At 41.1% G+C, this 16,893-nt stretch overlaps 1 protein-coding gene across 1 annotated transcript in view; it reads right to left on the bottom strand.

The window, feature by feature from the left end:
* The window catches only part of THSD7B (thrombospondin type 1 domain containing 7B), a 269,406-nt gene that overhangs the window by 173,582 nt on the left and 78,931 nt on the right, over positions 1–16,893 (bottom strand). Inside the window, exons 6-7 of the mRNA XM_005242364.3 lie at positions 10,094–10,249; positions 8,154–8,354 (exon numbers count right to left, since the gene is read on the bottom strand). Of these exons, the coding sequence (XP_005242421.2) occupies positions 8,154–8,354; positions 10,094–10,249 (357 nt within the window). The remainder of the gene's footprint in view (positions 1–8,153; positions 8,355–10,093; positions 10,250–16,893) is intronic.

Genomic DNA, 16,893 nt, shown 5'->3' with positions numbered 1-16,893 from the left:
CACCAGCCTTTCTGCTACGCTGCAATATGCTCCTTCCACCATGGCTGCAAAACAAGAAGTATGGATCCTATCTAACGGCTAGAAGGCTTTGCACGTTGCCTTTTAGGATTTGTGTTTCCAACAGTCAGGAAAAAATACTAGCTTGGGATCAACAGCTCCAATGACGGGGTATAGTGAGGTACGCTGACAAACTGAGAGGAGGAATGAGCAGCGTGGTGAGCCAGGCTGAGCCCCGTGACAGTAACTGAACCTGCAGCCCTAGAAGAGCGGGCACCTGTTTGATTTTATTGATAGTATGTGCAAGTGCATCGAGCAACTGGATAATTTTACCATCCCCCACAAAATAATTCCAAATTCTTAGAGTTGCAAAGTTGTCTCACCTCCAGTTTCCATTTACATGAATAGTCCGTAATGTGTATGTATTAAACACACCCTCCTCAGGCAAAACTCCCATTGCAAGTTCTGTCCTGCTAATGCTGACAGCACACAAATTTGACCAAAGCACTAGAAGTCTGTCCTTTTGAACCTTAACAATTTAAGAAGCCACAAGTTCCTAACCCACTGACCAAGCTATTTAACTTCTAGCTTTACACCATTCTCTTACCCGCTGCACATCACTAGAAGCACACTCTCCACCTGCCCCAGATACAGGCAGATCCGGGAAAAAAGCATCGTTGCAGAAAAACTGATTTTTGTTACTCCATGTATTAAGGTCTGATTAAAGATAGGTGCATTTCCACGCTAACTTGAAAACAAGCATTTTAATTTTACAAACAAAACTGCTTCTTTTGCTTCCAAATGTTTCAGTTTCTAAACCAAAAAATGATCACAATCTAAGCCTATAGTACTCTCACAGGAGAAATGAAATCTAGATGTACCCTTAGACACGGCGTTTTGTCATGGGACACAATGCATCAATGGAGATTTAAGTTCTTATTCTGATATGTCAGAAAGAACTTATCTACAACTTACTTTCAATAAATTGAACACAGCAAATCTTTTCTCTGAGAAATTAAACAGACTCTGCAAATTCATTCTGTATCATTAATCCATTCAAAAATGAAAAAAAATTTCAAGAATTCTCCCCCGGTAAGAACTTGGCTTTGCTGAGATTTACGTTAGCACAGAACCACTCAGAAAGCCAGGACCAACAGCAGACATCATCTCCACTTGCAGCCCCTTCCTTCTGAAGGGATCCCGTTGGGATGCTCCTGCCTCTCGTGATGCTGTGCACCCAGCGCAGTACACCTTGCAAGCTGTCTCCGCCGACACTGTTCTTAGGGACCACAGGACACACTGTGATTCAGCTGCAAGTACCGACAGGTAGCCAAGCACACCATTATTAATATTCTACCTCCGAAGAGTCTTCAGCTTCCGTAACAGCAGAGCTTCACTGTCAAGCTCTGACAGAACATAATATTGGATCTTAAAATAACACTGCTTTGATTACCTTACTTCCCTTTACTCTTCGCTTGAATTCCAACAGGATTTCAGTGTCTGCTCTGTCAATAGAGCCCTGTGAATAATGGATTTCTGTTTGGGCACTGAACCAAAAAAAAGGGGGGGGGGGAAGAAGTAAAAGGAAGAAAAAACTCTATAACTCTGTTTTAAGTAGATTGCGGTCAGACTGGGGGAGTATTTAGGAAAAAATAAATGTCAAGATAAGGTAAAATGTTTGTTTAATCTAAAAGGAATATTTTGGTTTTACATTAACAAGCTCTTCTAAAAATATTTTTATGTTTTAACTTTGTTTGACTTGGCCTAGTTCATCTACAGAAAAAGCAAACTAATCAAAAACTGCTAGAAGAAAACATTTTGACACTGAAATATTGTTCTCCAGTTTTACAGATGGAACAGAAAATTAGGCTTAGATATATTTCAACCCAAACATGTACTTGTTCAGTGAACTTAATAACACTTAAATACAAACCCCTCTTGTCTTCTTGGCAAGTTCTAGAATGTGGCAAGTGCCACGTTGTAGATACCGACTGCCTAGAACCAAAGAGATCACACAGAAAAATGAATTCTGTTCTGCTGAAATGACTCTTGCCAGTACTGCCAGAACAGCAGCCATAGCAGCAGTATAAAGGTTTCCTGCTTGAATGCAAAAGCAGCAACAGGCCTAAAAGTTTCATGAACAGTTATTTCGTGGGCTTCTGTTTTTCACCATCACCTGAAAATATGCCCTGGGGTTTGGGGATTTTTTTTTGGGGGGGTGGGGGGGGGGTGAGGGCAGGACACGGGGCGGGAGTTACTGTTAGTACTATGGAAATAAAGGAAAAAAGAAAAAGAAAAATGAAAGTTTAACCATCTGTCATAATGCTACTGAAATGAGGACAATTGATTTTTGACTCCACACCAATTTACACTCCTGACTGCTCTTTGCTGCTGCTCGCGCAGCCTCGTGTCCGGCAGTGCCAAGGCTCCGTGAGCAGGGGCTCAGGCCACAGGTGCTGCCCCCAGCTTGGGTAACTTGCAGCCTGGAGCCAGCAGCTTATTCCACTAAGAATGCTTAAAGAAAACATCTTGCCACTGTAACAGCTACGACAGTAGGATTGCAGCATGTTTTATTTCTAAGCTACCACCTTGCCAGGTTGTCTGTAGCAGGGTGGTTCGCCCCTTCCAGCTGGGAGTCCCAGGACCTACCAGACATTATTAATTTATCAGATATGTCTGGGAATATCATGCACAGAACCCTCCAAAGTGTCTGGGGCCACCTAGGTTGAGGCAGAAGCTGCTGAATAAGGTGGCTTTGGGACAGGTCCCAGGAACAGCCGTTCCAGTGCTACAGGAGAAGAGAGACAGCGATGTTCTGGGCATCGCTGGACTCTGCTCCTCTGGGTCCGGCACCTCCATCTCCCTATCACTGCATGAACTGTGCATAAATAAAGAACCAATGGGTTATTCAGCACTGTTACAAATATTGTCCTCAAAACAGAAGACAACCCCGGAATTTTAATTCCCACAACAGAGAAACCCTGTACCCAAGCCGATTTCTCAGCAGCTTTTGAGCTGTGATTCGATTTGTTAAATCAGGAGTAAAACAACCTGAATCCAGCAAAAGCACACGACCTTTGCATTAAACCTTGTTGCCAATCTGGTACTTTCCGATTAAAACAATGAAGCCTTTGGGTGTAAATTATTTCATATTTTTGATTACGTAGACACTATGCTGTTCACTATCACAGAGAAATTGTCTTTGTTACTAATAGTTCTTCTGGTAGAAATCACAACAAGCAGAAGCGTATTAATAAATGATGACATAGGAATTACAACAAAATAGACTGACGACTTGTGAGTATGATTCTGAATAACATTTCACAATCTATTCAAAAGCATTGCTAATAGGTGAGATTTAGTTTACAGTATTGTCAGAAACATTTATAAAATGCTTGAAGAAATGAATTGTTCCTTTTATGAGTCATACTTGTTATTTCATAAATTTATTGTTGTAGTCCCTTTTATGTATGTTTTCAGGTTGTACCACTCACCATAACAACTGCTCTGTTCACAAGCTACGTGACTATAACGTGCATTTCTAAAAACCACAGTTTAGTTCAGCATTTGTCTTGTTTCAATCTGTTTTTCTGTTATTCATACAGCCTAAAATAGATGTGGGAAATAACAATAAAAAGGCTTTCCAAATTCCTCCATCAGACTGAACCCAACAACATTTATATGTTAAATCCAGTCGTATTTCTTAGCACTTAAAATCAAAAGACTGGGAAGCTACCCATGGAGGCACACCAGCTTCTGCCTGGACTGAACTTTTACCTCCTGACCCTGGGGCAAATCCTGCTCTCTCATGTTACCAGCAGTTTTCTGCACGCTACTACAACATCGAATTCCCTTTGTCTCCCCATACTGGAAGTGCTTGTACCTATTCACAAAGATGTAAGAAGCAGAGAACAAGACGACTGTTTTGGTCCTTGTCTTCAAAAAATGAAACACAATATGTTTTGGCTACTGTCCAGTTGCATTTTAAAATGAGAAAGTTTTGACTGTGTTCATGGGTTTGTATCTACTGAGCAGTTAACATTTAAGGAGAGCAAGTGAAGTGGAAAGTTTTCAGAGAGTTATTTTCATATGGTCAATGCACAATAATGTTTGTCGGTTCTAATTAAGAGCACCCAAAATCAAATATCAAATACTTGCAACTATCTGATCGAGAATACATTACAAACAGGAGATATTCAATTCCTTGTTGAACAATCTATAACAACAACTCTGAGAAAAATCACAAATAATTCTTGGGTTGCCTGTGATTATAAAAAAAAAAAAAAAGAGTTTTTGAATAAATCTTTTGATCTGAATTATAGATCCATGTACTCAATGATACACTTACACAATTCAAATTTTAGTATCGACATCCATTTTCCTGTACTATTCTTTTGGCTTCACAGACTTCCCCAAAAGTATCCGTTGTCCTTCACTAACTAAATAAAAAACACTTTGCTGAAAAATTTTGCTTGGAAGAAGCGTGCAATAGACATCTTTTCCCATTCTGTGCATTACTTCCTTTCATTTCTACACATTATTTAATTTCATTTGATTTATTACACTACTGTCCTCCGATGCTACAGAAGAGGTGCGCTCAGGGGATGTGGACCAGACACTAAGAGTTTCTCACAAGCATCATATACATGTTCAATAACTTATTAATGGCGATTAGAGACATTATGAGGTGGGAGCAGACACACATCTAACAATGAGAAAGTATTGAGGTGATTACAGTCTTTGCATTCATCCTCATCTATACTAACTACTGCAAATCACAAACTACAGACTCCAGCTACTCCATGAATAAACGCTGTATCTAGTACGTGCCCTGTGGAGGCCCCTCCATTACGGACCCCCTACATTAACCTATCCAAGAAACAAAAAAAGTAATTTCCGTACCTCTAGACTGAGCGGAAGAGTGCTACATCCCTGAAACCCATACAAGCCCTTACAGAGCGATACTGCTTTGGCAGGGAAATCTTCAGAGGAAGCCTGCAAACCAGGGTGGCTCCCGAGCTCGAGCTGCAGCTCAGGCCAGCAGCACCTCATCTAACTGGGTCATCCTGGGTCAGTACCACAGGATCTCACCAGGAAGGATGGCTTCTCTCCAACGGGAAGAGGGGACGCCGCGAGGGGCTCCGAAGGTGAGGTTTCAGTGGCAGAAGGAGGTTAGTTAGCCACTGCTGCCTGCTCACCTCCCAGACAGGTTCCTCCCAACCCTCTCTCACAGCATGGGCTGGCACCACGAGCGTGCAAGGGACGTGGCATGGGAGAAGGACATTGGGGTGACCAGAATGGGGACAGAGAAGGATTATGCCTCGTCAGCTTCACGCGCTGTCTATCAGCATGTATCAGAGCCAAAGATGTGCCTCCAAGCTCCACCTTGCTGGAGAGAAGTTTAAGCCAGCAGGGTCCCAACAGGCTCTGCCAGCAGCAGCAAAGTCCTCTGCCGTGGGAGAGGCGGCTGAAAAACACGGCCAGTTCCCTCCCACCACAGTCGATGTCATTAAAGCTCATTTTTGGCAAGTGAAAAACCAGTCTCCTCATGAAAAAGGCCTCAGGTCTCTGAGCCGTGACAGCGGTATGCAACAGCCCCGCGTCACACAGCAGAGCACGGGCTAGAGACGGGCACGGCTTCGGCCACGCTGTTGGGGGGAGGGAGAGGAGACAGGCAAAGGCAAGAGGCAGTGAGCAGTGAGGCTCTCCTGCAGGATGCCTGACACAAACACGACTGAGACCAGCTCCTTCTAACTTCCAAAGAGAAGTGAACTGACACACTGCAAGAAGAGGAGAGCATCATGCCAGAGAGTCTAGCATTTATATGAAAATGAAGACATTTGCAGGCAGGAGTACACAGAAGACCTGAAGTACCCTAATCAACATACTCCAGGACCAAATGAATTGTTCTTAAGATGGTGATACATTGGATTTTGTCATTTAATGGGGTCCAAAAAAATGTACTTTTTTATCCCTTTAGGCATTCGGTGGGAATACTGAGCAACAATGCCAGGCATGGATGACAGAATGACTGGATAAATGACTGGATTTTAGGATATAGAGCTGAGTTCTACAGAAGATGCTTAAGTAAATGAAAATACCAGCAGATAATGCAGCTACCCTAAATGCTTTCAGCAGGGCAGTTACTCGCACAGAATTCTGATCTTCTGTATAATGCTAAGCATTAGCATAGGCCTTATGCTATTTTACCTGTAATTGCTATGTCTCGCAGTTTCCCACAACTCCCTTCTGGCTTCCCACTACCAACTAACCAACTATTCCAGGTAAAACACTTTATGCAACTCTGCCACTTACTCCAGCTTTTATCCAAGAAAATAGACCACTTATTGCAATGAGAATCTAGTTAAAAGAACATTACAGAAGGAAAAAAAGGTTATAAACAAAGCAACTAGAATTACTAGATTGACAGAAGAAACAAATTGTTGTGGGTTTTTTTTTTTCCAACTTCTACTTTAAGGACTCTGCCAGTCTTATCCTACTGGATCGAAAATTCAGAAAAGCTTAGAAGCATTATTAACCAGTGCTTCTAATTTGCCTAGTGATCCACGTATTTCCTTGGGAAACCCTCTCAATTAGAACTGGACAACAATCACATCTAGTGACAATGTTTCCTCAGGGTGGCAGGGTGGGATGAATGTCCCAACATTATTATTTTTTTGTTACTAGAACATGTACAGAGTAGTTGACATTAAAAGGGTACTGTCAGCCTTCCAATAACTTGCTGAACAATAAGTGAAGAAGAGACACTTCAAAGGCATAAAGGCATGGTTTCTTAAGGATCATAGCCACAGAGAACAGTCTGATGAGAGATCAATGAGCATCTGCCACGTTACATGCTTTCCTTCCAAGTCACAAGCTGGTGCATAAAAATGGCTGTTGGCACAGTTTTAACAGTGTGAAGTACACGGTGCTCCTTAGCAATACGAGACTCCATCTGCACACAGCACTGCAGGACCGGACCTACAGTTATGATCACATAACTGTGTTATACATATGATCACATAAGAGACCACTTCGACAAAATTCAGAGATCATTCTTTGCTCCCTTCTGTATTCTGGCTATATCATCTTATAACAGCTGAAGATGATTTTTTTTTGTCCCAATTTTCACAAACTTACAAGAAAACCACATAGATTTAAATGTGTTTCAGGAGAATCTGTGCTCTTCAGACAATGCAGCCATCAATTCATTCTGCCAGATTCTAATGGCTCATAAATGACACATTGGTTTTAACTACTTGCCAATTAACCCCTCTTGTTATCAACTTGAAATTGTTTCCTGCGATCAGCCTCGGCACCATGTAAAAGAATTCTTCGTTTCAGCTATAATACCAGGCTCTAAAGTTCCACAACTTCACCACTTTTGAGATGCTAGCACAGTTTCACTGTGACTAAGGACCACAAGTGTGCTCTGTGTAGCTGAATCTAAAGATCTGACAACACTGACCTTATCAAGAAATGAAACTTTTGGCTGAGGTTCAAACCATGCACCAGAAACAAGCTCTTGCTGGTTGTTTGTAAACGTCATATAAAAATATACTTATTCATTATTAACAGCTTGTAAACTAGAACACACTGCAGGTCTCAAACTGCTGCCAAGTAAAGTAGTACTTAGTATGATCATTTCATTTACATCTAATTCTTGTATTAATTATGGCAGCACTACTGAGCATTCCTTTTCATGATTGCAAGAGATAAACACTCAGACCGCAAGCTAAAACCTGAGGACAGAAGAAATGCTAGGGGTCAGATTAATTTTGTGAATGCCCATAGTGCTGCTGGCCTTAGCAACAGCCCTACTTTAGTACAGGGTGTGCAAACAAAAAAGGATTCTAGGGAGCATGAGGCCACTGGTATCCCACTTTTGTCACGATAAGGCCAGCAGTGACAACACATGACCTGCACTAGTAAGCCATCTCCTTTAGGATAAAACAGAATAGAAGGGTCCAAGCAAAATCCCAGTAACAGAAGCACTAGGCTTTCATGAGCACCACAGTCAAGTCAAAAAATCTGAAAGTTTCATAAAAATTATGTAAAGAGCTATTGTAAATAACTGCAATTGCTCCGCAGCAGAATGCCGTTTTAGAAGGAGGCATGAAAAACCATGGGGCTTTTCAGACTAAAGCATTACGCACCTTTCTTGTTCTTGCATACAGCCTTCAGGATGCGGTTTCCAGGTCCACATTTTCCATGGTCAGTCACACATATTCCTTCTGAAACAATCCACTCGTAACACACTGGGTCTTCATCACAAGGAATAGATTCAACTAAGTGCGGACAACCTGCCAGGGTGCCTACCGGATCCACGATCACTTGCCTATGTCTCATTCTAAACCCTGGAAAAAGAGAAACTGAATTAACCGAACAACAGCAAAAAAAATATTTATACCAATAATCTAGTAGCCAGAGGACTATATAGGGCATCTGGAACCAGGGGCTAAAAGATAAACAAGAGCACAACACTTACAAACTGAATTGTCTGGGACAGCACTTGGCTGGACTGGACAGACTTCTGCACGCAAAGACAGCCTGGGCATGCAAAATTGAATTGCATGTAAAGAATTCCAACAACCCATATTTTTCACATTTCTTTTTCCCTTTTCATCAACATTGAACAGAAATACACATGTCCAAATATAGGAATTTGCCACTGATGCATATATTAATGTAATGACAACATTAAGATAAAGAAAGAAACAGTTAAGGAATTGAAGATATAAAGGACATCTATATTCTGCCTGGGAATTCACTAATGAAAAGACTTGTTTTGCGACACAGCAGAGCAGTTTACTAAGAAATTAGTATTCTGCTTTATAAAGGTGTAAGGATTTCTGATACATAATGCATATCAGACCTCTGTGAAATGACACCCTATTAAATTGGAAGATTCAAATGTAAAGTAGAAGAAAAAGGTTACAGAAGTAATGAAAGAATTGATTACATAATCTACCTCCTTCTGAATAAAACCAAACGACATGTTGCTATATAAAATGCAGAACTATTACGCAAGTATCTTTCAGCATGATTTGTTATCTAAATGACACAGAATTCTAAGAAAGGCAGGGGAAAAATAATGGTGGCCTTTCCTACACCAGTCTCAGAGAAAGGACAAATATACAGCATTAGTGATAGCCACATGGAAATGCTTTGGCCATGAAACAGGAAAGACAATGAAAAATAAAACATCCCAGAGAATGTAACAGACCAAACTCCCACCATTCTCAAACAAGCAAAAAGAGAGAATTCAAAATAATTTAAAAATTAAGTGGATTTGCAAATCTTTATATTTAAGCATATATCTTTTATTATTTGTGTTTTAATTTGAAAAATTCTGACCAGCTCCATTCACTCTAAGAAATTACGCTGTCTTCAGAAAAGTGTAGTTTCCAAACAGTAATACTCATTCCCTGCAAGGACCTTTTCAACCTGGACCCTCAGGAAAGGCTCTGCAATGAATCCCAGCGTTGCAGCAACGAACATGTACACCGGTCAGTTAAGACCCAGGGAGGTTAAATTACATTTGCATACTCTTCTTCCAGGTATTTAAACCAAACCAATTTAAAGCAAACCCAGATCAATGAGAACAACCTCTTGGGTCAGTCTAACTCCAAGACAGCAGGGCTGTGGGATACACCTCTGTCCTGACGCCTGCTAACCTCATGCAGGCGTTGTCCCGGAATCCCAGCATTGTCCCTGAATCCTGGCATGCAGCAGGACTTCCAAGGGGGGATCAGATGGGACAGCTTGGCACTGTGGAGGTCTGCAGCTGCTATCCCAAGAAATCCTCCTTTTTTACAAGTTCAGTGCAGGATAAAAGATCTGAATCAGGCTGAAATTTTTTTATTTTTTTTTTCCCCTCCCAAGAATAACTGCAAAAAGCTTTTAAAGGTCATATTCCACTCCTTGCACGCACATCTAAGAGCTTCATCCTAGGTTAGATTAATTTTAAAGAAAAATACATTAAGCTCCCAATGTAGAATTTGACACCACTGCTTTTGCAATCTTATCATAATATTCCATTACTTGCTTTAGATCCCCCCGTGCTACAAAAGCGGTATGTACGAGCAGCCATTACCTCTTCCTCCATGGTGGTCCTGGCAGTTCTCCTGAAGGCAGGGACCCCACGCCGACCAGGCTGACACCGCGCACTCAGAGGGACATGGCAGGTTGCACAGCTGGGAGGCGGCGGGACGGGGATCCAAGCACAGCTTTCCATCAACTGGCCTAGTAACTAAGAGGGGAAAAACCAGAAAGACAAAAAAGAAAAGCAGGGCTGTGACTTGGCCCTGCCCAACACACAGAAATCCGGAGTTCACTGCTGGCCTTAGTGTTCCAGAGTGCACCAAAATCCAGTGCTTTCTTAGGGTCCTATCTCCCAGAGCAAAAAGTTAATCCTGCATTCAGCAAAGCACTAAAAGTTTTATCTAAACCATCCATACTGAGCAGGCCAATTAAGGCTATGCTTAATCAAGAATGTGTGCTTTAAAACTAAATTCAAAGCTGATTTTCTACAATGCTGGAGCAACGAACTGGAATCTAATCCCTATGTCTACGGCTAAGCAGACCTCTTTACACTGTACTGAAGCAAAAGGCATGCAAGAAGGAAACCCAAAAAACTCACAGTGCAATTGGGAGCCAGGCAAAGGCAGGTGACAAAAGCCTGAGCAGGAGGGAATGTCCCCATACCCATCCACCTCGGGCGCTGCCACCTCTAGCCTACAGATGCAGGGTCCCGATCTCTGGATTTTCTTCATCTGCTTTCAATAAAAACTGAGCAGAGCTCAGAGCCCTCTTCTTCTAGACAGGCATAAGCAGAAAGCATTCTTCTTCCCGTGAGGAGGCGAGGCATTTCCTTGAGATGCTTGCACCCAAAGCAGGCACCGATCTCCAGACCTCTTCAGGCAAGAGGTGTGTGGACCCCAAACTCCACCAGTATAGTTCCGTGGATACCGACAATAAATTTTGAAAACCGATTCCCTTTGTATTTTCATTTATCATAAGAGATTTCTAGTTTCAATTAACTTCTCTCGCCTTTTTATTCAGGGCACAAGGAGGAAGAAAAGAAGGGGAAAGACTATCTTCTGAGTCATTATATGGTATTGCATTTTAATTACATTATGGCCTGAGTTTGGCTGTCTCTTTAGATAAATGAATATCAAAGCAGTCTTTCAAAACGCAAAGGCTTGTTTGAGTTTACTCTGTCATGGTATTACCAAGAGTTCATTAATTTTTATATTACTGAGTTTGCTTTATCCTCATTTTTATTTTTAATGTCTTATTTTTCTTCGCTTCCATGCACAGAATTTACGTGACAAAAATTTATGTAAATACACCCAATATATGAGTAAACTTTTCTTTTTCTGATATTTTACTGTTTTCTTTAAAATTAATCATTTGAAGAAGAACACAACTTTTTTTTCTGGTTTTTTGTTTTTTTTTTTTATTTTTTTTTAAATAAAAGTCTTTGGTGCTCATAATCCCAATAAATTTTGATTTTCACATCCTGAAGCTGACACTTCAGACCAATATCAGTGCTTATGATTCCAGCTCATCAGAATAACAGGATTAAACAACAGATGTGATTTAATTCTAAGCTGGAAGATAATACGTTAGTAAAAAAAGACCATTTTCTGAACGATTTCTGAGACACTGCAAGGCCTTTGACATGTTCATTTTGAGATTACAAGGTGGCACAAATCCAATTCACCTGAATGCTAACATAAACAGACCTTTTCTAGAGACCTTGCGAGTGAAGTGACAGACAGAATGAGATAAATATTAAGAGTTTTAAGGATAAGAGTATTTATTTTACCAAGAAGCCTCATGCATGGCTTAACCTGCCTTTTGGCATCAAGCTTTGCAAAACTGTATCATTTTTTACGTGAAAGGAAATAAAATTGAGTGCAGGTGGTCAACCCAAAGAATAAAGACCAGTCCTGCTCTGCTGTAACTCAAGCTGCCATCGTTGGCAATAATCTAATAATCATGAGGAGGAAAGAGCTGTTTCTATATTGCAATTTAACTATTTAAATGTAGAAGCCGCTAGATAAAGCAGGTTGGTTCTCCTGCCTTGAAAACTAACCAGCTACAATTTGTGTTTTGAATTCACTTTGGATAAAAGAGAAACAAGAAAAATGGATTACAGAAAGTTACAGACTCATGGAAGACTCCTTCCCATTCTGCAGGGAATCCCTGCCTTCCTCTCCCTGCCAGCCACCCTCCTGCTTCTCTTCTTTTCTTGGGCTGATGCCCTATTTAATTCTAGCACTGGGAGCTCTTTTCCCAGGACCAGCATCCTACTTGTCACTGGAATAAGACTGCTTGTTTACTTTCTTCCTTAGGCAATTCCATATATTCTATAAAATGTAAACCAGAAAATACAGACTACTCTAACCAAATATCCAAATATATTCTAGGTCTATGCCAGCTTATACTCACTCTACGTCACTACTATCTTCCAGTGCAAGTCTTCAGGAATAAGATAAGAACAAAAAGAAACAAACTGCATTAATAAATGCATATAAAATATCATCCTTTTCCAAAAGCAGGCAGGTACAGAGCACCACAATTTCCAGCACGACAGCCAGACTGACTAGATGGACCACTGGGGTCCTCTGTAAGACAGTTTTATCCCTTCTTCAGCCATTTGATTGACACCTGTGATTTCCATCGGTTTTATTTAAAAGCCTGATGTGATTTTACATTGCTATTCTTTCATACTCCATTTTTCTGCTTTTTTTTTTTTCTTTTAATGAACTACAAAGTGTTTTTTTTCTGTGAGCCTTTTATATGACAAATTTCTCACGCACTGCAGCCTCCAAAAAGGCACAGATAGCCTGGCTGCGGATGTCTTGTTCAGGAAAAACCATTACGTTATGCCTACATTAAATGAACACAACTGCTAGGACTGTCTTTATATACCAGACAGTCTTCTGATTTCGCCCAATAATTGACTCTGTAATGGCATTTTCCTACATTCATACAGAAAAAGTATTTTTTGTGTGATTATTTTCCTTGGAAGAATATTAGCCACTTTTTTGGGGGAAGGGAAGAGGCAGAAGCAGGGAAGAGTGGGAGGGGAAGGCAATATCTCTGATTCAAGTAGCAGCTTATTTATTATGCTTGTTCGTACCTTTTAAAATCTAGTGTTCTTCCCACTCTATAGAACAAACTTGCAAAAGCAATCAAGTACTAATCTGGGAGCCTCTGAAACATTGCACATTTCTATAGCTGTTATATTGAATCTATCCTTTATAAACGCAGCTACAGCTGTTCCCAGCATCAGTGGCTGCCTCAAGTTTGAATTTTACTATTTGCTGTTATTTTCGGGTTATTGCTACCAGCAGGAGATAATAAATTGGGTTCTAAAGTATCTTGTTTCCCTATATATTTTTACTGAGGTAGTGATTTGGAGGAAGAGTGGAAGAGGAAATCAGCTCTGATACGATTATTTCCATAATGTAATTTTAAGCCAACAGATAAATTATCTGTGAATATAGTCATGTGGACACATACTTGCAAGCATACATACCAACACTATGTTAAAAAGCAATGATAACCAGACAGAGGGAGGAATGTATAGGACAGCATTTTGACTGCAGTGATTCCTTTCAAATTTAGTTTTTCCAACTCCTCAGGAGGTAAATAACACTTTTTTTCCTGGACCTTAACTTCACTCCTTTTTACAATGAAAAAACAAGTATTTCTGATATTAACACCTAAATGAGACATTTCTAAATATCACTAACGTATCTGGAATATATGCAAAGAATATCAGGGCTGTCTCTTACATACTGGTGCAGCCATATTTTAGCTAGTATTCAGTTCTCAAGGCAATAAATCCAGATGTTTGCCATATCTTTCGGGACAACTAAGCCAAATTAATGATTGCCAGGGTACAAGAAAGGGACAGCACATTTTTGTGAAAATTCTTACTGCCTTTGCCAGGCTTGTAAACCAAAGACACTCGGATCAATAAAAAGGGAAATTACTTGAGAAAATCACAAAGGAATGAGCTGCATTATAAAAACACCTACATGTGTAAAACATAACAGGAATAAACCCAGCACAACAATTGTAACTAATTTCCCTAACCTGAAAGACTTGTTTTTGTAGCAAAACCAAAGGATTAGACAAAGGAGAAGCAGTGAATGTAATTTAACTAGGCTGGAAACGGCGCCAATCCTAGTCTGGTGCATCCCTCCATTAAAAAGCCTAACGCACCCCGTGCCTGATGGAAAGGGCTCCTTTATGCTTTTGAGAAGAATCAATTAGTTTTGAAGCCACAAGGCACAAAGTTGAAGTCCTATTTTCAATTAAAATCTATTTAATAGACAAGAAACAAAGTATGAATAGAAGGCTAATCACAGCATGAAAGAGGGTTAATAGCGGATTGCCAAGAGCAACAACGGTTTAATGTATTTCAGAACAATAAAGATCCTTGCAATTTTATTAAAGTGACACAGACTATTAGCACTCCATGGAATAAAAAGTTTCCCTGTGTCCATGCCCTCTGCTGTACAATAGGATCCTGATCCCAGCTGGGATAGCGTGTTGTTTTGCTACAGCAGAATTTGTAGAGATTATCAACAGAAACTGCAGATCTGGCAAAAATTCAGAGTGGACATGGGGCTTCCCACCAGCAGCCATGTGACTGAGCAGACCAGAAGTGACAAGTCAATAAGAGTGTCCAGGAAAAACAGTGCAGGCAACAGGGACACTGGGATGCCAGGGAAGGCAGTGATGGGAAAAAGGGATTCTCCAGGATGTTTGAGCCTTGCTGGCTGTTATCTGGAAAAGGCCACCAGATGCTGGAAATCACGGGGACAGACTGCCAGAGAGGGTGAGAGAAGCCGCAAGGAAAACAGGGGAGAATACCCAACGGTGAGCATATACTTCATGAAAGCTTCATAAAAGCGTGAATGTTGCCCATCGCTAAGTGCAGCATCAATTCAACAAGGAGGAGCACCGAGGAGCAGAAATCTGTTCTGTGAATGGTGCATCACTTCAGGGGTCCCGGTACCGCAGGAAAAGCACCGCTATGGATGTATCTATGATACCAGGACACGGTACAGGTGGCCCACAGCTAAGCTAGTGACATGCCAAGCTAGTCTGCTCACCGCAGGGCCAGGCCAGCCCGGACCCCAAAATCAGTAGGGCTGCTCCGTGCAGACCTGGCACAAGCTCACAAGCTTGATTCATCTCCAATGTCTTGTGTTCCAGGACCAGCCCAGCCGCCACCGCCTTCGCCCTCCCTCCCCAGTGTCCCAGTTTGTGGTGTAGCCTCACATACAAATCCTTTTATTTTTTCATCTCACTCAACATCACTGTTTGAACGCAGTGCGGCTCCCCATCCTCATAACAACAACAGGACAAAATTACTCAGAACAAACCGTCACTGTTTTGAATAAAAATAATCCAGTTCCAGTGGCAAAAAATAATGACAAAAATACAAATGCAATTAAAATCTTAGCTTTCAAAGATAAAACCCTGAACTAAAACCTAGTGCCTCATATAAACTGACTGGGCAGCCTATTATTTGCTGCATACAAAAGCCAGCTATCTAAATAAAAGTATTTATAAAGGGATAAATATTTCATGGTCATATCAAATAGCTTGTTGACAAAAAAAAGGCATATTCTTTAGAAGGCACCTTTTAGAAGGCACATTTCTCTCACTGTCAAAGTCTTTTTATACATTATTCTCTTCATTTTACTTTAATTAGTTTCTAGACATGAAAGAACTGAAAATACTACACCTCTAAAAGACATTAGGGAAAATGTTTTTTTCCCTAATGGATTGAAAGTAAAATTTTTGAAATACACATTTAAACACTACTGTCAAGCACCACAACGATCTGAATAAAATCATTTCCTCTCTCGCTTCTAAAGGGTTTCCCCCGAAGAAGCCAGCTGTTACATATTTATTTTTCCATTATGTGAGTTGTATCTCCTAAATTCTGCTCAGCATTTGGTGAGCTTACAGATCAATAACTCGGCATCCCAGCAACATAAATCTGATGCAGATTTGCCTGAATATATTTTACACTTCAGAGGTATATTTCTCATCTTTTCAAGCCAGTTTGGTCAGCCCAAGGATAAATAACTACTTTGGGATGAGATGGATCCCGGGGGGTGGGGGTGGGGGGGGGTTTCTTCCACCTGAGGATGTGGTTTCTGTGATTCCAGACAACTAAGCTCCAGGCTGGGTGCTCCTGTTGCTGTACCATGAGCCAGTCGAACAAAGTTGGGGTTTTTTTCACACCACTGCTGACCATCAGTTCTCTGGCCCCTATGGTTCTAGTCAAGTTTTCTCATTACTCATATATTCCCTTCCAATTTCATAAACCAGACAAGGACAACCTGATTTAACCATCAAAAATCCCTAGATTCTAATTTCTGTAGAGTAAATCAATCTCCTTCCTGCAGCTTTACCAGCAGAAATCTGGGGGTGGGGGTGGGGTGGGGCGGAGGGGAATACCAAACAGCGTGCATTTAATACAGGGCTGGTACTCCACACAGGGTCCATACTCATTCCTACAGTGCGTATCCCACACCAAGTCGTACAAGCAGCTTATCTCCATCAACACAAGGGTTTGGGGCAATAAATATGCAGGGTGGGAACAGCCATAAGTGATAACCACCTGCACAAGCAACTTACTGTTTCCAAGGAGTCTGACTCGGTGGCTCACAAGCCAGCCAGCATCCAAGGGGGGGTGGCACATTCCAACAGGACTCTTCGCTGCTATTTTTCTCTTCCCGAAACGACTTCCATCGTTTATTGAACAGATGCCGCATGTACCAATTTGAAACACTAATCCCCCAGAAGACACGCATTGTAAGATCATGATTCAGAGCAGAACAAAGAACTTGCAGG

Source organism: Falco peregrinus, chromosome 8 (genome assembly GCF_023634155.1).
Source record: "Falco peregrinus isolate bFalPer1 chromosome 8, bFalPer1.pri, whole genome shotgun sequence".
Classification (NCBI taxonomy): Eukaryota; Metazoa; Chordata; class Aves; order Falconiformes; family Falconidae; genus Falco; species Falco peregrinus.
This window is presented reverse-complemented; position numbering and strand designations above follow the sequence as displayed.